At 35.0% G+C, this 20,993-nt stretch overlaps 1 protein-coding gene across 4 annotated transcripts in view; it reads right to left on the reverse strand.

The window, feature by feature from the left end:
• The window catches only part of LOC101892400 (uncharacterized), a 51,436-nt gene that overhangs the window by 25,021 nt on the left and 5,422 nt on the right, over positions 1-20,993 (reverse strand). Inside the window, exons 1-4 of one of the 4 annotated variants that reach the window (XM_059122627.1) lie at positions 16,407-16,669; positions 16,129-16,339; positions 1,914-3,442; positions 1,576-1,790 (exon numbers count right to left, since the gene is read on the reverse strand). In XM_059122627.1, the coding sequence (XP_058978610.1) occupies positions 1,576-1,790; positions 1,914-2,200 (502 nt within the window). In that variant the 5' untranslated portion in view covers positions 2,201-3,442; positions 16,129-16,339; positions 16,407-16,669. Of the gene's footprint in view, positions 1-1,575; positions 1,791-1,913; positions 3,457-16,128; positions 16,670-20,993 lie in introns of those variants that run through there. The other 3 variants (XM_059122626.1, XM_059122628.1, XM_020037925.2) reach the window with 3 other exon arrangements.

The following is a 20,993-nucleotide window of genomic DNA, read 5'->3' on the forward strand; positions in this document are numbered from 1 at the left end:
AAAGACAACAGAAAATAGACTCAAAAGAGCTGAAGAGTTGCTTCGCTTGGCCAAAAGTGGTGAACTGTCGAATTTGGTTTGCTCCGATGCGAAAACATTCGTTGTCCATCAGTTTGTAAACAAACAAAATGATCGTGTTTACCTGCCAAAGAGGTCACCTTAAAATGTGCACCTTCGGTTGGCTGCCAGAACTCAAGCGCCGGTCATGATGATGGTGTGGGCCATAAGAGCTGATGGTCGCTCTCCGCTCGTATTAATCGACCGTGACATCAGAATAAATGCCGAATATTATCGCAAAAACATTATGGAGGGTGTATTAAAGCCTTGTGCACGCAAACATTTTGGCCGCAGACATTGGACATTCCAACAGGACTCGCACTCAGCACGTGCCACCCAATAATAGTTCCAAATTGGGTTCCTCGCTTCATTTCCAGCGCATAATGGCTACAAAAATCTCCGGATACCAATCCGTTGGACTATTGTGTCTGGAGTATTTTGGAAAGCAAGGTTGACACTAAAAAATACCAAAGTGTCGATCACCTCAAGCAAGCGCTTCGCCGGGAATGTGCTAAAATACCGCAGAGCAACATTCGGGCAGAGTGTGACGGTATCATTGGTCGCTTGAAGGCCATAACTCGTGCCAAACTTATTCGAACAACTTATTCTGAAATTTGATGCTATTTCCGATATGTTTTGCTTTCATTCAATAAAATTTAAAAAGAAATGTAAAAATTATGGCGTTTGTCTTTGTTGCAGTTTTTTTCTCACCCTGTAGATCTAAATTTTAATACAGGACCGCTAGATCGATTGGCGATTTCAGTTATATTTTTGAACAAAATTTTGTGTAAATTAGCAGGTTGTGTTCTCTATTTTTAGGAAAAATCCATTCAAATAACTGTCTATATAGATCCACGTTGAGGTATAGTCCCCATGATTTGCGTGACATCTTTTGCCGAAATGGTTTCGATTTGGCATTTGGAGTTCATAATGGGTACTACCTCCTATGGCAGAAAATCGCTTATACACGTCCACACTTTCGTTTCATATAACCTCAATAAATTTGGTATTTTGGGGATTTGAGCTACGACTTATCTTAATTTCGGAGCTTGTAGTTCCCAATGGGTATTACTTCCTATGACAGAAAATTTCCTATACAGATCCAAGCCTTCGTATAGCAGCCTCCATTTAACAGAACCTCCCTAGGTATTTTTACGATGCTAGTTACATTTTTAAGATAATTATCTCAAACTTGATATTTGGAGTTCGTTATAGCCAACGCCCTTGCTGCCAAACAACTGTCTATAGTGGTCTACGTTTCCTTACAGCCTCATATAATAGGTACGTATTGCAAGTCCCTTCCAAATGGTGGAGGGTATAAAAGGTTTCTTGTTTGTGAAGTAACCTCCTTTGCCGAAGACCTTTAAGAAATTATGAGCATTTCAAGATTTCATATTATTATTTAACCTCTTCTAATTGTCTTCACGAAATTTCTCCAAATACTGAGTTGTGAAGTTATAATAATGTCCCATGTTCTACAAGAAATTATAGCAATTTTATATTTTTCTACAAACTTACCTCCATCAGCATATGTTTCACAGCCATAGCCATCTTGATAACCCAAATTCCAGGTGCCTTCATAACGTGCCGTTGACACGGTGCTTTCGCGGACACCATAACGTCCCTTGTGGCCCTCCTTGGACCATTCACCACGGTAAATGGTGCGACCCACCTGTTCAACGCCTAAACCATGGCGTCTGCCGTTCTGCCATTGACCCTCATAGTGGGAACCGCTATTAAATATGGTAAAGAGAATCGTTTTTTGTTTTGTTTTACAAATTGATGTGGTTTCGTTTTCATTTTCATTTAACGAAAAGTGCATAAAGAAATAATGAGAATAAAATAAATGAGCTCACCTTGGCCAGAGATAGGCACCCGAAACCTCAAAACCAAAATTCCAGGCGCCGGCATAGGCACCTTGATGTTTGGGTCCCGTACAGACACCGTGTCCATGGGCCTTGCCCTCATCCCAGCCGCCGCAGTAAGTGCCGCCATCTTCAAAATCGAAACGGCCGCCACTTACTGTGGTACGTTTTCCCAGCGGTGGCTGGTTGTTGGCGGCATCTGTATAGCTGCCAATACCACCATTTGCCTGTTGTTGTTGCTGCTGTTGTTGTTGTTGAGAAGAGTCGGCTTGTTGCATGGCCTTCGTTTAATGTTGTTTCGTTTTATGTTTTTTTATGATGAATTATTATCTATTGTGGGTATTATTATGGTTAGTGTTGTTGTTTTTGTTATTGCTGCGGGATGATGATGAGATTGTTTGGATTTGGAATACTTTAGCCTTTTATGCTTGCGGCAATTTTTCATTGACTTGTTTACTTGTTGTTCTAGCTGTACGCTGGCAATTTCATCAACAGCAATACTGCTCGCGGGCATTAGGGAGACCAGACCACACGGATGCGACGGCTCTGTTTTTCGTTTTCTGTGGACCAGATTTTCTCTTCTCGCTTGGCCGTTGCTCTCCTTGGAATTTGCAAGCGTTTTGTTTTCGTTTTCGAGGTCTGGGGAAAATTTGGCTTTATGAGAATGAGTTTATCTTTTTGTCGTTCTATGCTAGGCGATATCTGCTGCTGGTGCTGCTGCTCTCCTTCTTTAAATTGAAATCTTTGGCTTCTCGTTTTAATATCTCTTTTTAATCGTTATTTATTTTTTTATTTCTTGCTTGGTGTGTTGTGTATTTTCTTAATTTTTATGGGGATTTTTATTTGAAAATAAAATTTTTGTAGATGGGTATATGTATGTATAAAAAAAAACATATACATACACTCACTCACATATACATATATAAATATATAGACGTATATATAAATGGGCTGCACTCGTTTTTTGTGCTGTTCTTGACTTCTGTTTTATTTTTGTTGTTGTTTTTGTTGTGTGAACTAAAGTTATGATGAATTTTTGTTGCTGTTGTCGTCGTCGTCGTGTTTTTGGTTCTTCTTCCTTCTACGGTTGTATAATCGGGAAAAGTCAAAATCAAAAGGTGCTGCTTTGGCTTGGTTTTCTGTCGTTGACTTCTTAACCTCCTTTCGTGGTTAATGAATTTTCACTGTAACGCGAACAATTTTCAAAAATTGATTTGTACGGCATTCTTTAACTCGGCGGCGCTTTGCTTCAACCAAATTTGAGCTTTGTTTGTGTGCAAAGATTTCGTTGGTGTGGCTCCTTTGTGTGGATGTATGTGTGTGTGTGTGTGAGAGAGAGAATTATTTACTTTTCATTTGTAAAAGTTTCCATTGAAACGGGACACAATAGTTGTAAAGGAAACTTTAACTGCTACTATTTGCAATCGTCGTTGTTGTTGTTGTCGTCGTCGTCATCATCAGCACAGACTTATCGTCATCATCATCATCATCATGATAATCGTCATCAATGTAAATTATGACTGGAATGACACAATTTTTTATTTTATTTTCGATTACTTTGCTTTGGATTTGTTTTCTTTTGTTGTCGTTGTTTGTTTTTTTTTTTTTATTTTTTATTTGCCTTTTGTGACTTTATTTGCTGTGACCAGTTAAAGAACGAAAGCCAAAGAGGATATCATGGATTTCATTTGTCTACGAATAGTTTCTAGCATTTCCTTCAATGTGTACGTGTGTGTGTGTGAGTGTGTGTAAATGTCGTTTCCTTGCATGCGTACAAATTTTTATAGTCCTTTCCTAACTTAATTCATCACCGACATTCAAGGGTAAAGGGACACAAAGGCACACACACACACACACATGTACGAAAGGACGCGGAAGGAAGTATAAAAGGAAACATAGAAGTGGGTTAACACAAACATTCACTTAAATCGCTTCGGTCATCTAGTATGTCTATTTTCAAGAAAAACCAAAAAAAAACAGGTTAGGTCAAATGGTCAACAGTAGTTTGGTAAGGAAACGAAGAAAACACAAACGCACACACACGCACACCACAATAATCGATTATGTAAAGAGTTGTCAGATGGATAGACAAACAGACAGACAAATCATATGAAACCACAAAGGATTTACTTAAAAGTTATTTTATCTGTCAATTCAGGAAATAACAGAGCAGAGCAAAGCATAAACATTACGGCTAAGTGGGACTGGGAATTTTAGACGACATCAGGCAGTTGGAATCAGATTGATTTCTAAAGGTGCAGGCGAAGAATATTATATTTAAACGTTACAATGTCCATATGATTCTAGTTATTTTGCTTCAAATAGTCTGGAATAAGAGTCATAATCTCTAGAAATCCTATTCAACAAATATAAACAAACATTTTGAAATGGAAAAAAATCCTATGGCAAAAATAGTTATGAATTTTGAAATAAAGATTTTGAAATAAAGAAACATTTTAAATTTGTGGAAAAGCCAAAAGTCGGGCGAGGTCGACGATATGATACCCTACACCACTATGCATATTTAGTAGAGCTCCCGTAACAAAATAATTTATTTGAAGTAGATCATACCACCTATCAACATTTGGCTTTAGAGTAGTTATAGTTTGGTTTCAGAGGGAACTAACATATGATAGTTATATACCATTCTGAATCGATTTTCACGGAGCCGATCGGAGCCGAGTTCCACAAAATGGAAACGTACGTCCCGAAATTCACTCCATTTTGGCTGATAATAGCCATTATTTGCACAATAAACCTGAAATAGCATTAAGAATATATATGGAAGCTATACCCAAATCTTAGTCGTTCTCGATAAAATTTGGCAAAAGTATTTCTGAGCTCTATAAGATATCTTGTACCAAATATCATTGTTCTAGAATGCATATTACGAATATGAGGGACTTAAACACCAAATCATATGAAACATATATATGGCAGCTATAGCAATATCTGAACCGATTTTCTCCAAATTTAATGTACTTGCTTCTAGACTGAATTCGGTCGGATGTACCAAAATTCAGGTCATTAGGAATGATATTGGCCATTTGGCGCAAAATTAACCCGAAATCGGTTGAAGATATATATGGCCGCTGTATCCAAATCTGATTAAATCTTGATAAAATTTTGCAGAGGTATTTCCGAGCTCTATAAGATATCTGGTACAAAATATCATTGTAGTCGAATGCACTTAAAAACCAAATCAGATAAAACATATATATGGGAGCTATAGCTATATCTGAACCGATTTTCACCAAAATTTGTAGTACTTACTTCTAGACTGAATTCAGAAATTCAAACCATTTGGACTGATATAAGACATTTGTTGCACAAGAAACCTAAAATCGGATGAAGATATATATGGGAGCTTTATCCAAATCTGAACCGAACTTGATTAAATTTGAATGGCTAGGCTGTATCTGATATCTGTAAGGCACTTAAACACCAAAATCGGATGAAACATATATATGGGAGCTATAGCTATATTTGAACCGATTTTCACCAATTTTGAAGCACATGCTTGTAGGCTGAATTCGGTCGGATGTAGCAAATTCGGACTGATATTAGCCATTTGGTGCCCAAGAAACCTAATAGCGGATGTAGATATATGTGGGAGTTATATCTAAATTTGGACCGATTTTCAATAGGGTTCGTCTTTGAGCCAAAAAAAATGTTATTTAGAAAATCGAATAATAAATGCGACCTGCATTTTGATTACAAAAATACATGGACAGACGGACGGACATGCATAATTCGACTCAAAATGTGATTCTATGCTGATCACCAAAAGTAACTATGGATCTATCTCATTTCCTTCTCCATGTTACAAACAAATGCACAAAGACATAATACCCTTACCACTATGTGGTGTAAAGCATAAAAACAATAAAATTTTACTCGAGAAATGGTTAATGAAGAGCAACCCTCTGCTATCACATTAGTCCAAATTTAGTATAAAACAAATTATTAAAAATATATATGAATAATGTTTTAACACCATTTTGTTGATGATGTAAAAAATACTAAGAGTAAGAGTTAAGGTGAGAATATTTAAAAGGCTTTTTTGACTGGCTCAAGTCATAGGCTGAACAAAGGAGCGTTTTGCCAAAATCGAACTAAATCTGCCTAAAAATCTTTTGTTCCTCTATGAAGAAGCCAGTAGATGATTTAAGCCAGTCAAAAAAGCTTTTTATACTCTCACCTTAACTCTCACATCTGTTGGGAGAGAAATTTACTAAATTGAAACATATATTTATCGCAAAAAGGAGCACAATAATGAATTTGTATACATTCAAGTAAGAAAACAAACTAATTAAAAAAATAGAAAATATCTAGAAAAAATTTGGAACCCCATAACTTTCGTATAAAAATACCATATAAAAATTAGAAATAGTGCTCAAATGAAAAGTCTCAGAGAGTTCGTTCTGGATATATGGGAATTGTGGTGGAAAAGAATTTCGGTTACAACAAATAAGTATTTCTAAAGACGGAATTTTGAAGATTGGTGAATAAAATGTAAAATGAATAAAGGCAATAAACAATTTTTCTTAATTTACAATTAATTCTTCCAAATTAATTCGAACTTCATGGAGGTAAGGTACTTCAAAAATTGCATATACAGTTTTATGTCCAATTTTTTCAGTGTCAACTGGGGTTCTTATTTATAGTTACGGGGAGTTCGAAATTCATTTCTGTAATTGTGCTTATATTTGCTGGTATTTCTATACGAGTACTTTAGCATTCTTCCGACCTCAATGTAGTAATTTTTTTCTTTTTCTGAATTATATGTAACCGTCCCACTCTTTCTTCATTTTAATATTTGAGAACTTATGTAAAAATTCAAGCGGGTTGTTTTCTGTGGACAGCTGATTTTTGTTGTTTATTAAGATTACAATAAAAAAATAAATTTCCTAAGTATTGCTGCTGCTGCAAAATACCGAAAATGAGAAGATATCGTTGTTTTAAATATTTTCTTCGACAATAAACTCCCCTTTGGGTATCCAAAAGTGGGCCCAAATTAAATAATTTTGGAGTTAAACTTCCTAAACTACAGAACTCTCAAAATACCGAAAATGAGACATTCGAAAAAATAACGTTGGAACAAAAACCAAATGGATGGCCGAATTTATATGCAGTTTATTGACAGCCACCTCAGGCTCGATGATGTTAATTACTATTCCATTATCCATTTCTAATCCATCAGGATTCCAAATCGATTTTTTAATTATTTATTTTTTTTTCAGTTAGGTCCCACCGAAATGGCTTCGAACGGCATTCGAACCGGGCACAAAAATTTTGGTTAATAATGGCTGCAAGTAAATGATCTATGTACGATTTCACAAAATTTCCAAGAATCTGCTATTTTTACCAGTTTTACAATTTATACTAAAAAGAGATCCAAAATAGTTGTAAATAATGTCGCCCTTAAATCATTTTTATAGCCTACACCACAATAAGGTCAGGGTATAATGTCTGTGTATTTGTTTGTAACAGGCAAAAGGAAACGAGATACACCCATAGGTCCTTTTGATGATCTGCATAGAATCACATTCTTAGCCGATTTATGAATGTCCGACCGTCTATATGTCCATGTATTTTTGTTAACGCATTTATTGCCCAATCCATATGAAATTTTGCACGAGTAGTTTTTTTTGGCCCAAGGACGAACCCTATTGAAATTGGAGATAATCAGTCAAAGACTCCATACATATATTTGTCCGATTTTCCTTTTATTGTGCACTAAACGTGTAATATCAGCCCAAATAGTATGGAATTTTGCATTTACGACTAAATTTGATAAAAATCATTTCAGATATAGCTTTAGCTACTATATATTTTGTCCATCCGATTTGTTAGATTTTTATTTGTTATATGAAGCTCTACCAAATATAGAAAGGGCTGTAGTGTATCATAAAGTCGACCTCGACCGACCTTTAGACTTTCTTTGCTGGTTTTACGATATACACGAAGAAATCCTCTCACCTCTTATCATCGAAAAAATTCGAATCAGCAGATGTTGTCTTTGCCGTTTCAGAGGGATGAATCTAAATATTGAAGTCACGCAAAGCTAAAATGTTAAAAATACTAACCAGATTCTTACGGATTTACCGTCAGAGATAAACCCTTAAAATATGGACGTACATAGAAATGCATTTTAAAATAAGTTTAAGCTGGGGACGAATTAGAAAAAAATTACCATTCTCTTGAGGATATTACTGAAAATTAGCTATTTCGGAGGGAACCTTGCCCCAGGTCTCCCATCCGTCAGAACATATATCCGTCATACGTATATAAAGGAGTATGACCTTTAAAACTTTGGCGTTCTCTAGTTGCATAAAATATTTCCGATTTTTTGTATTCTTGTATACAAGTATTAAATCATAATTCATGTGTACATAATAATTCACTTCCTTCGAAATCCCAGTTTCTTGGAACTAATTTTCCGGTTCGCTCGTGGAAAAAGTCCTCACTTCCCAGAAGGCTGACCTGATAGCACTTAGTAAATACTTCAATATCTGTGTATTTCGTTGCTTTGATATGTCAACTCTAATCCTTGAGAAGATAATTTACGGAATTTTGTCAATCTCTTTCAATATGCTCATACATGCATACATGGGTATGAATGTGCGTAATATACCCATACACACACACACGAAAACGCAACTTAATCTCTATGCTAATAAATAAAAAAATTCTATCAATGTCGATGTGTCATTGATCCTGGATAAAATATTCCATTTCACATTTGACGAATGTCATGTCTGTCTGTTTGTTATGTCAGGTGGTTGGATGGTCGGACGGTTGGATGATTTAATTGGATCAAAAATATCATAAATTGCCAAGGCATGCAAGTGTTGCTGCCCGCCTGCCAGGGTGACGATACTGTTCCAATTCCGAGAGTACTATTGTGCTGTAGAACTGTGGACGCCTAGAAACAAATAATTGTGTGCGAACAAAATCTGTTTGTTGTTGTTGTTGTTTTATAGAGAAAAATAGCAATGCTATTAAAAAAGAAGAAGAAAAAACTATGTAATGTGCAAAAAAGAAAATTTTCAATGGCAGGCGTATTATTACGACTGGCTGAGTGGGTGGCTGGTTGGTTGGTTAGTCGCTCGGCTGATTGGTGGATTGCTGCATGGGAACGCCACTATGGCATTACAGGCTGGTGTTAAAAATATGATGCCATTATAATGGCAATCAATCTGTGTAAGGCAAGGACACACATGCACACACAGGCATACATACACACACACACCCGAAGGAGGAAATGGAAGCAAAAAGTCATCATCAGGGTCCAGGTATGTTAACAATTTGTGGACAAATTACACACATCATTACAAATGGGGAAACTGGAGGGACAGGGTTGGGGAAAATGAGACCCCTGTTGTGATATGGGGTCTTGCCCTACATACCCTCTTAAATGCAGATCCATAGAACTGCTGCATATGAATATATTCTTGATGGTAGTAATAGAAGGCGATAAACAGCACATAGAATAACAAAAAAGAACCACAAAAAAGAATGGAGATTTTGATATATTGCATTTTGTTCTTTTCGTCTTTTTTTACGTTTCTGATTATGATGTCACTTCACTGGCTGGCTGGATGACTGCCTGCCTGGCTGGCTGTCTGCGTGAGTGAATATGCGTTCGTGTGTGGCTGTGTGTGCGTTTGAGAGAGAGAGAGAGAGAGAGAGCGAAAGGCTGGAGTGTGAGAATGATGCTTTTTGATCGATTGCTTTTCGAAAAGTGCTTTGCAGAATTTAATTTATCCATACAGGTTGACACCTGTATGCCTGGCAGACAGCTAGGCAGGCAAGAGTTTAATCTGCCCACCTTCCCCCAGTGGCTGGCTGCCTGGTTGCTACTTGGAACGTTTAATACCAACACCACACGTTGACGTACATATCTTTCGAACGTACGTAGATATGGAATGTTGATTTTGTTGTTGTCGATTTTTTGCTTTCTTTTGTAATTGTTTATGTACGGCTATGGCCTGGCCTGTGATTGTATTTGTATTGCTGTTGAGCTGTTATTTTTTTGGTTGCTGTGAAATTGGTGGGAGGCGCTTTCCTCGTCGTTGTCGTCGTCAGTGGTTTGCAAAAAATACCAACAACAATTAATCATGTTTGGCCATTTCGCTATGCCGTTTTGTTGTTATTTTTCTGGTCAGAACCACAGAAAAAAAACAACAGAACCGAACAGAACAAGTAGCAAAAATAATGTTTTAATTTAGTTTTGTGTTGCTATGTTTTTTTTTTTTTTTCTCATTTGCTATGGGGTCGTTTTAGTTTGAACATCAGCACCAGCACAACCCCTCCCCCCTCTTAAATGTTTTGCCAACCAAAATACCTAAATCTATGAAAATATTCACAAGATTTTTGTTCGTCTCGTTAAATATAGCAGCATTTCTAACTTTCTAAAAACCAATTGCCAGCCAGTCAACTAAAACACAAATCTCTATGTACCCCAAAAAACAAGAAAAAAAATGCGGACCGCAGTTTTCAGCATGCACTTGATGACGACGACCACAAATTTTCGTGTTCGGCTGGTGTGTAAATGACATAAAAATATTTTCAAATTTATTCGTCGAAATAGCCAGAGGAAGAATGTTGTAGCCCAACGAAATAATATTAGAATTAGAAGGAGATGATGAAAAAACAAAAAAAAAAGAGCTAAGAAAAAAATCGCAGAGACAATAAGAAAAATCCCACAAAATTTGAACTACTTTTGAGGTGTACGAGGGTAGATATATAAGTTGTGGAATTTATACCAAATGTTGAGTAATTAATTTAGGTTGGAGAGGCAATCAATTGGGCCAAAGATATTATAGACCAACAAATTGGAATAACAATAAAAACAAGTTAAAAAGTATCAGTCGGTTGTGCCGACAGATGCATACCCTCAGCCAATGTTCGATTCATTAAATATATGTTGACTTCTTTTAGGATTATTCAAATTGTTGACCCTCTATGGAGTAGATTCTGAAGGAATGGGCCAATATTGTTCATTTCGTATCGGACCTAAATAAATATGATATAAATATTGCGACGTGGCAGGTTTGGACTATATTGGTTACTTCCTTCAGTTTATACGAGACATGTGATAATTTTTAGAAAAATTTCTGACTTGTTTCGCAAATTATGTCAGATAATAGTATAGAAAATTGTGACCCTTTGTGGGTGATTTACCAAAAGAAGGTCGCAGATATATGTCATCTTCATATGTCATATTGTGTTACCACAAATGTTTGTATGTGAGAAATTTGAAGAGAGTTGGATGCTTATTTAGCTTTCTTTGAGCGTTATGTGTTTCAAACTCTTGAACCCTATGTGGAGGACGTACCAGAGAAATAGTTCGATCCCTATCATCTTTATAACAGATCTTGAGTTGATGGAAATATTGAGATGTACCAAGTTTGAATGGTATCGTATTTTAATTTCACATTTTATGAGCTTCATCGATATTCAAAATTTTGACCCTTTGTGGGGAGGTACCAGAAGAAGCGGACCGCTATATCCCATATTTACATCAGACCTTGGGTTAATAAAAATATTCTGGCATGTGATATTTGAAGAGAACTGGATGCTTATTTCGGATTTTATAATCGTTTTGCTGGTCAAAACTTTGACCCTTTGTGGAAGAAATGGTCCCATCTATACCATCTTTATAACTGATCTTGTGTTGATGGAAATATTGAGATGTACCAAGTCTGAAATGGAATCGGACGTTAATTTCGCGTTTTATAAGCTTCATTAATATTCAAAATTTTGACCCTTGGTGGGGAAGGTACCAGAAGGAGTGGACCGATATATTCCATCTTCACACCAGACCTTGGGTTAATATAATATTGTGGTGTGTGTAATTTGAAGACAATCTGACTCTTACATTACGTTTTATAAGAGATAAACTTATTCAACATTTTGACACGTAGTGGGTATGATGGTATGGACCGATATTGTTCATTTTCGCACCTGACCTAGCACTGATGCAACTATTAGGATTTGTAAAGTTGGAGCACAATCGAATTATCCTTTCTCTTTCTTTGCAGTAAAAAATATATATATATTTTTTTTTTTTTTTGAAAACTTTTGTACTTTTGTGGGGGAGGTACCAGAAGAAGTGGACCGATATTGACCATCTCCGAACTCGATGTAAGTTTGATAATAATATTACGATGTACCAAGTTTGGATAACATCGGATACACCCTTCGTGAGTAATCGTGTGGACCAGCCAGACAGACGGATAACGCTAGATCGACTCCAAATGTCCTGAAACGGATTTTTTCCCAAGAGACCTAGGGTCTAAAACCGTTATTTCGATGAGGCACGTTTGGCCGTATCAAATTATATATACCCTCTCTAGCCATATGGCTAAGGGTCTAATTAAGGACATTATTAGTTCAGTTCTAAATGAAAAACTAAGTATTTTTAATTGAGGATACAGGATTTTCATGAGAAACCAATGAAGTCTTCTTTGGTTTTTTATTTTGTTCTGCAAGCTGAGGAAACTTTCAAATTCTATTGGTCTTTCATAAAAATCTACTTTAGTTCTCTGTAAAATTAAAAAATGATCTACCCAAAGATCTCCTTTCCTTGGGTTTTCTGTAGGAATATGATTTAGAGACTACTTGGTATTCTAAAGGTAGAATATGCTTCATTTAGATCAGCATTCCCATATTCATTTAAAGTTGGTCTATTAGCTTTTTTATAAGCTAATCACTCAATATCACCCGAAACTCGACCCTTAAAAAAAAAATCATTCAACTCTTTGCTTAATCATCAACCTTAATAATGCTTTTAAGTCCAATATCTTATTTTGGACGATGCCTATTTCACAGAATTTGGTGTCGGTCAAGCGATATCCATCTCTTTGGTTGGCTGACCGACCGATTCGGTCCATGGAAATATTTTTATCAAAATCATATCGAAGTTGGATTCTTTTTATACCCTACACAACAAGGTGGTTAGGGTTTAGGTCTTTGTACAGTTGTTTGTAACAGGTAAAATAAAATGAGATAAACCCATAGTTCCTTTTGAGTCTGAGTCGTTTTATGCATGTCCGTCCGTCCATCTCTCCATGTATTTTTTTAAACAAAGTACGGGTCGCATTTATTGTCCGATCCGGATGATATTTTGCACCGGATTAAATTGGAGATAATTGATCAAAAATTTTATTTATATCTTGGTCCGATTTGCTTTTATTTCGCACCAAACTTGTAATGTCAGCCCTAATAGTATGGAACTTTGCATATGTGACCCAATTAAGCCTGGAAATAAATATGCCAAATTTGATCGACATCGGTTCAGATATAGCTATAGCTTCTATATATATTGTTCGTCCGATTTAATATATGCGCTCTGTAACAATGATATTTGGGAAAATGTATCAAATACAAATACCTTTCCCAAAATGTTGTCGAGATCGCTTCAGATTTGAATATAGCACCCACATATATCTGCATCCGATTTATTGTACACGTGTAATATTAGCCAAAGGGGAAGCCAAGAAACAATTATGTTAAAATGTTAAAATTGGTCAAAATCGGTTCAGATATAGCTATAGCTCCCATGTATATTGTTCATCCGATTTGTTATATTTTTATACCCCCCCCCACTCATGTCAGACCCAACAAATTATATATATATTCTTGATCAGCGTAAAATTCTATGTCGATTTAGCGATGTCGGTCTGACTGTCCGTCTGTCTGTTGTAATCAGGCTATCTTTCGAACGAATTGAGATAGTAGGCTAACATTTTGCACACATGTTTATTTTTCCAGTAGGCAGGTTAAGTTCGTAAATGGGCCATGTAGGTCCAAGTTATCATATAGCCCCCATATAACGGTACCTCCCGATATTCGGTATTTTGATGATTTTAGCGACATTATTCACCGGAATTGTTTCAAATTTGGCATTTTAAGTTCGTAATGGATACTACATCCTAAGTTAAAAAATGAGCCATGTAGGTCCACGTCTTCATATAGCCCCCATATAACAGTGTATCCCGATATTCGGTATTTTGATGATTTTAGCGACATTATTTAACGGAATCGCTCCAAATTTGGTATTTGAAGTTCGTAATAGATACTGCAGCATAAAACAGGGCCATGTAGGTCTACGTCTTCGTATAGCCCCCATATACCGTACCCCCCGATATTCGCTACTTTGATGATTTTAGCTACATTACAAATAGATTTTTCTTCAAGTTTCGCATTTAAATATTGTAAAAACTTATGACAAAAGCTTCCTATGCAGGTCCACGTCGTCGTATAGGCATTCGGTTTAAGATTTTAACAGAATTTTTAACGGATTTTATTTATTTTTTTATTTTTTTTGAAAATTGCCAAATTTGTACCGAATGGTGGAGGCTATTAAAAGTTCGGCCCGGCCGAACTTATAGCTTTTTTACTTGTTATGATTTTAACAGCATTTCCAATGTTTTTTTTTTTTTTAATTTTCCATATTCTTTTCAAATGGTGGAGGGTATTCAAAGTTCGACCCAACCGAACCACCCTTATCAGATGTTATTCGAAGCGTTGTATTCGTATTTGTTATATTGTATTGTATTCGAAAAATTTAAACTTTAATTTGAGAAATTGAAATAATTCGAATTATTTCATTTGAATTTCGAAATAAAAAAATTAAAATAAATTGGGTTTGTTATTTACTTTTTGGGTTGATTGGGCTGATTCGAATTTTAAATAGTTACAAACGGTAAGTTTTATTTAAGAAATTACTTCGTCCATAAATTGTAAACCTCAAAATTCTCCGCAAATAGTCCTTTATATTTTTTCACAAAGCGGACATGTACCGTTATATCCCAGGAATGGCAATTCTCAGTGAAAATTAAAGAAAAAAACGTCTTCGAAAAATACGTTGACCTTTGACCCCGAATAGTTTCTTTTTGCACAAATGAGATTAATGGAGATTTTCAAAAAACCTAAAAAATTGACCTTTGTCCACGAATAATTTCTGTTGGCACAAGTGAAATCGGTGATGTATTTTTATTTTTTTTTGTAGTGATAAACTCCATGCCCCCATCATTATTTAGCCAAAATTTTGTCAGATATGAAAAACTGAATCACGTGCCATTCAAATTTTTGAAGAAAATGAGAAAATAATCAATCCCCAGTAATAATATTGGTTTCAAATATTTCTTTTATATTTTAAAATTTCCTAGAAGCATTTTTCCTTTTTTTTTTTTTTTTTTTTTTTTTTTTTAATTTTTATTATTATTTTTTAAGCTACTAAATGCATGTTCATTATACATTTTTGAAATTTGTCCTCGTAAATATGTGCTGAGTGAGCGATTTCAGTTAATTTTTTTTTCGAAAATTAAATGAATATCATAGACATACACACACACCAACACACACTCGGACACGCTCATGCTCATGTTATTCATTATTGCATTGATGAATGCGGCGGCTGGTTTGTTTTTCCTTGCCTTTTGGCTTTCTCTACATAAATTTGTGAACACAGCGCTCGCTACTACCGACATACGCATAAATATAACGAAATGGCCAGCCAAGTGTTCCGCCGTACTCTAGTTTGAAAAAAAAAAATCTCAATATAAAATTGAATCAAACCATACGGGGGCCACTAGATATGGCGAGTAATAAGCGCAGCATCCGACCAACTGAGCACAGCGAAAACACTCACACTCACGCACACTTGCACAGAATTTTCGATAAACTTTTTGATGTTTTTTGTTTTTCGAGGGGTCTCCTCAACGTTCAAAAAAGCACAAAACATAAGCAACGAAAACCGAAAATAAACGAAATGAACTAAACTTTTTTCTCATTGTTTTTCGAAATATTCGAAAATTTTTAAAAGTAAATTATGTCACAGATAAACAGGGATTTTTTTTCGTTCGTTGCTTTTAATTCACAAAAGGCCAAACGGGCGGAGGAAGCTGCGTCCACAAACAAAATTGGAGGAGAATTATTGGATTTATTCCAAATCCTGGAAAGTTGAATGGGGTTTTGTTAATGTTTTTTTTTTTTGCTTCACATTTTTAGGATTTCAAATTTTTTTTTCGAGAGTGAAATTCGTTTGGTGTTTTTCATTTTGTTAGAAAATTAAGCACACGAATTATATTTTTAGCCAGCAGTTGTAGTTGTTGAAATCCCACATAATATAACAAATAGAGGGACTTATTTTTAGTTTCATTTAGAAAAAAAAACATAAAATTAATTTTCATACTTTTTTTCTGTGTTTTTTTATTTTTACAATATTTATTTTTCGATTTTTTTTAAATTTAATTTTAGTTACACTTTTTTTCGATTTTCTTTCACCCGAGTTTTTTTTTTCCGAAAATAATATTTTCAATTCGTTTTTTGTTCTTTCACCGTTTTGCACAGCCAGGCTAACTGACGAAACAGCTGGTTGGCTGGTAGTTGGTTGAGCTAAATATCTATGACAGGATGGACGGTCGTCAAAAAGTAATAACGCGCAACGTATTCACACACAGACATACACACCGCGAACTGAATTGAGTATTCGACTCAACGGAACTGATCGATCGATTGTGTGCTGTGTACACGACGAACCGTGCAACGGAATTGCGTGCCGCACGCCTTGCGTTTTTTAAACGAAATGAGAGGAAAAAACTAAATATTTTGACCAATACCGATTACCAATTGCGAGCCCCCATCCCACAAGACCAAACGCAGGCACACAAACAGACACACACCAAACCGAACGGAACCGTTGAGGATCAAACGACTGTCTGCTATGCGTTAGAGACAGCGAAGAAAGAACCCAACCTAGGTCGATCGATATCGGGCACACACGTTCATAATTCGAAAATAATTCAAAGAGAAAGAGGGACGTATGCGATATGTACATCAGGGTTGGGAAGTATAGTACTGACTTTTTGGGACATTCACAAAATGTATCAGAACAAATCAAAAAATTATTTAAATTTTGAATATTTCGCTACATGGGGGACAAGAGTATTGAATATATTTAGAGGAGTTAGTTCGGCTCTAAGGAGTATAGCAAAAATCATTACAAATATTGGAGAAAATACAGTCCTCCCAACAAAAAAAAATTCTACGCCATTAATAAAATCTAAAAATCCAGACTATTTGACCTCCTGGTTTCCTTGAGAAATATATTAAAACTCTGACTAATTAACCTCAAATCGTCATGGGGTTTCCGAAAAATCCTTATATATAACGCCTCTCGATTTTCTGATCCTTAAAAATACCTAAAATCAGGGATATTTAGCCCCTAAGACATTCCATGGAAACCATAAACAAATCCAGACTAATTTGCCAGTAAATATCATCTAATTCTCCTCAAAGGGTCCTCTGAAAAGCAATAAGCTAGGTCCTACAAAAAACATTTATATCCCGCAAAAACGAATCTCCAAGTTTTAAAAATCCTCGCATTATTACTCTAAAATCGTAAAAAAATAACTTAAATGCCATTAAAGAGTCCTCCAAAATGTCATTAATAAATCGTGCTAAATATCCTCTAAGGACGCTCAAAAAGTCATAAAAAGTCCACACCTATAACCATTCAGGGGTATGGCGTAAATTTTCCTCAGAAGTATCCTCTAAAAAATAGGGGTCATGTAAAAATTAATCAAAAATCGTGCTGATTGTCCCTTAAAACTCCTAAACAGAACTTCTCGAAAAAAAATTTAAAAAATCTGTTTTATTATCTTCGAAAGTTAAAAAAAGCTAATTTTCCTTTTAGGTCCTCTCAAGTAATTATTAAAATGCAATCACTATCCTCTCAAGAAATTATTAAAAATCGATAACTATCCTGAAAAGGGATCCTCCAAAAAATAAGTAAAAAGTTGGTTGTAATTGTCCACAATATTAAGCAGACCCAGACACAAGGACATCTAATCCATTAAAAAAATCCGATTCATCGTCCTTGAAAAATAAAAAATCCAACCTAATTTTTTTCTAAGATTCTCCCAAGGAGCCAATAAAAATCGACGATAATTATCGTTAAAAACGAAAAAAATAAAAATTTAGTAGTAATTTTCTTCGAGTTCTCCAAACATATTTAGAAAATCCCTATTTATTGTCCTGATTTTCATTTAAAACTCCTCCAAAATTTGTAGAAAATCAACTCTAATTACCCTCTAAGGCTACTCTAAAAAGCCATTTAACAATTCGTGCTAATTGTCTTTTAAGGGTATTAAAAAATTTAAGAGATATTTCAAAAAGTGTCCTCCAAAAATAATTACAAAGTTCATAATTATAGTCCTTAAAGACGCCCTTAAAATTCGTAAAAATTCTTTTCAAAGCTCCCCCAAAAAATGGTATAAAATTCTGTCGAATTACCATAACAGGGTGTCCTTAAAAGACCCCTTAAAACCCAAAAAATGCCTTCCAAAGCTAGTCCAAAAAACCATACAAAATTCTGTCGAATTCCCAAAAATGGTAATTAAAACCCCTCAGAAATTCCTTCCAAAGCTCCTTTAAAACATCATATAAAATTCTGTCGAATTGCCATAACAAGGTGTCCTTGAATGACTCCTTAAAAACCTCAAAAATTCCTTCCAAAGCTCCTCCAAAAAATCGTATGAAATTCTGTAGAATTACCATAAAAGGGTTTTCTTAAAGAACCTCTTAAAAATCGCAAAAAATCCTTCCTAAACACCTCCAAAAAATCGTATAAAATGTTGTCAAATTACAATAACAGGGTGTCCTAAAAGAACCCCTTAAAACCGCTCAAAAATTCCTTTCAAAGCTCCCCCAAAAAATCCTATAAAATTCTGTCGATTACCATAACAGGATGTCCTTAAAGAATCCCTTGGATACCCTCAAAAATTCCTTCCAAAGCTTCTGCAAAAAATCGTACAAAATTCTGTCGGATTACCATAAAAATATGTCCTTAAAGGACCTCTTAAAAACCTCAAAAATTCATTCCAAAGTTCCTCCAAAAAATCGTATAAAATTTTGTCCAATTACCATAACAGGATGTCCATAAAAACCCTCGAAAATTCCTTCCAAAGCCCTTCCCAAAAAATCATATAAAATTCTGTCGAATTATCATAACAGGGTATCCTTAAAGAACCATTTAAAAACTTCCAAAATTTCATCCAAAACTCCTCCAAAAAATTTTATAAAATTCTGTCGAGTTACAATGAAAGGATGTCCTTAAAGCGGCCCATAAAAAAACACAAAAATTCCTTCCAAAGCTGCTTCTAAAAAAAAAAAAAACAAAAAAAATTAACAAAATTCTGTCGAATTACCATAACAGGGTGCCCTTAAAGAACCCTTTAAAAATAGTCTAAAATGTCTTTCAAAGCTCCTCCAAAAAATCGTATGAAATGTGTCGATTTACCCTAACAGGGTAAAACCAATAAAAAATCTATAATAATTATCCTGAAAATGTCTCTAAAAAATAATTTAAAAAAAGTCATGCTGATTAACCTCCAAGGTTCCTCTAAAAAAAATCGTAGAAAATCCAAGCAATCACCCTCCCAGGATCTTATAAAAATCACTAAACAATTCGTTCTAATTATACCATAAGGATCTTCAACAATTTTAAATTTAAATAAAAAAATATATTTAACAGGTAAAAAAGAAGCTAAGTTCGACCGGACCGAACTTTTTATACCCTACTAAAAAATTTCAAATAAAAGCCTTTGTATGTGGACTATACGAAGACGTAGTGTAGGCTGTAGTACCGATTCCGAAATACGAAATTCGAAACGATTCCGGTGAATAGTGTTTCTAATATCATCAAAATACCGAATAAAGGGAGGTACCGTTGTATAGGGGCTATACGAAGTCGTGGACGTCACGTCAGAAGTCACGAAGAACTCCTTGTATAGAATTTCAGACAATTCCATTGAAAAATGTGGCTAAAATCATCAAAATACCGAATATCGAGGGGCACCGTTCGAACTTGACCTGCCTGCCCACAAAAGACTGATCTGTGTGCAAAATGGTTGCTAAGTAAATTTCGATTTCTTTACATGTCCCATCTCTGACAAACGCACAAGGAAAGCTTTCTCCTACTCTCTATGACGGTCAAACAGTTGTGAGAGCAAGATTCTCACAAACTATGTCATTTTTTTGCCAGAGAACTTCAAATAAACGAACACCCCAAAAAACTTATTCGAAATTCGAAAAATTTTCCTTTGCAATTTTTCGCTGAGAAAATTTCTCATAATTTTTACAAAGTTAATAATCGAATATTTCAAATTCTCCCCATAACAGAGAGAGAGTGAGAGAGAAAAACATCATATAAATATGTAGGTACATACGTCGATCTTGAATTTTTCTTTTGATTCTACCAGACTTTTCCCCCACCGCTCCCACACCCTTCACGGATTGTTTACGTATCATTCATTCGCATTGGGCTTTTAGTAAACATTTCATTTTATTCAATGGGATTTAAAATTTTGAAATTTTCCAAAAGGAAAAAAACAGCAACAAACAATTGTTTATAAGAAACAACAACGAGCAAAAAGAATGAAAGAAAGAAAATTTTTAGAGAAAGTTTTGGGGGAAAATATTACTTCCTAATATGTACAGACATCGACATCGAAGGTATGAATCAGCGAACAAAAAAAAAAAAATACAAGAAAATAACGTCATACAATTGGTGGCAAAGAAAAATGTGAAAAACTATTAATTTTCCAAAAATACCCATAGAAAATAAAAGAAACAAGAAACGCTGCCCCAGGGGGGAAATTCAATATTGGTGATAATGTCGAGAAATTAGAGACTCATTATGTTTCTTCATACACACACTTCTATAGTGATTCAGGGTGGAAATGTTCTAGAAGACTTTAGCAATGGATAGAGTAGATATGGGAAAGAAAGTCGGCCGAAAATAAGAGATATAGGAGAGATATAGAAATATTTAAAACAAAATCAAAATTTAACAAAATCAAGAATTAATTAACACCAGAGGGAAAAATATTGCTCATTTGGGAGTGAGAAAATTCTTAGCAGGAAAATATTGTTTTATATTATATAATATTGTCCATTCCCAGAGGTCTTCAATGAAAAAGTCTATTTTCCCATCAATGAAAAATGTTGAAATAAACCTCTAAAAAATAATAGTGGGTTTCTTGGAACAAAATCGGT

The sequence above is a fragment of the Musca domestica genome, unplaced genomic scaffold (assembly GCF_030504385.1).
Source record: "Musca domestica strain aabys unplaced genomic scaffold, Musca_domestica.polishedcontigs.V.1.1 209, whole genome shotgun sequence".
Classification (NCBI taxonomy): domain Eukaryota; kingdom Metazoa; phylum Arthropoda; class Insecta; order Diptera; family Muscidae; genus Musca; species Musca domestica.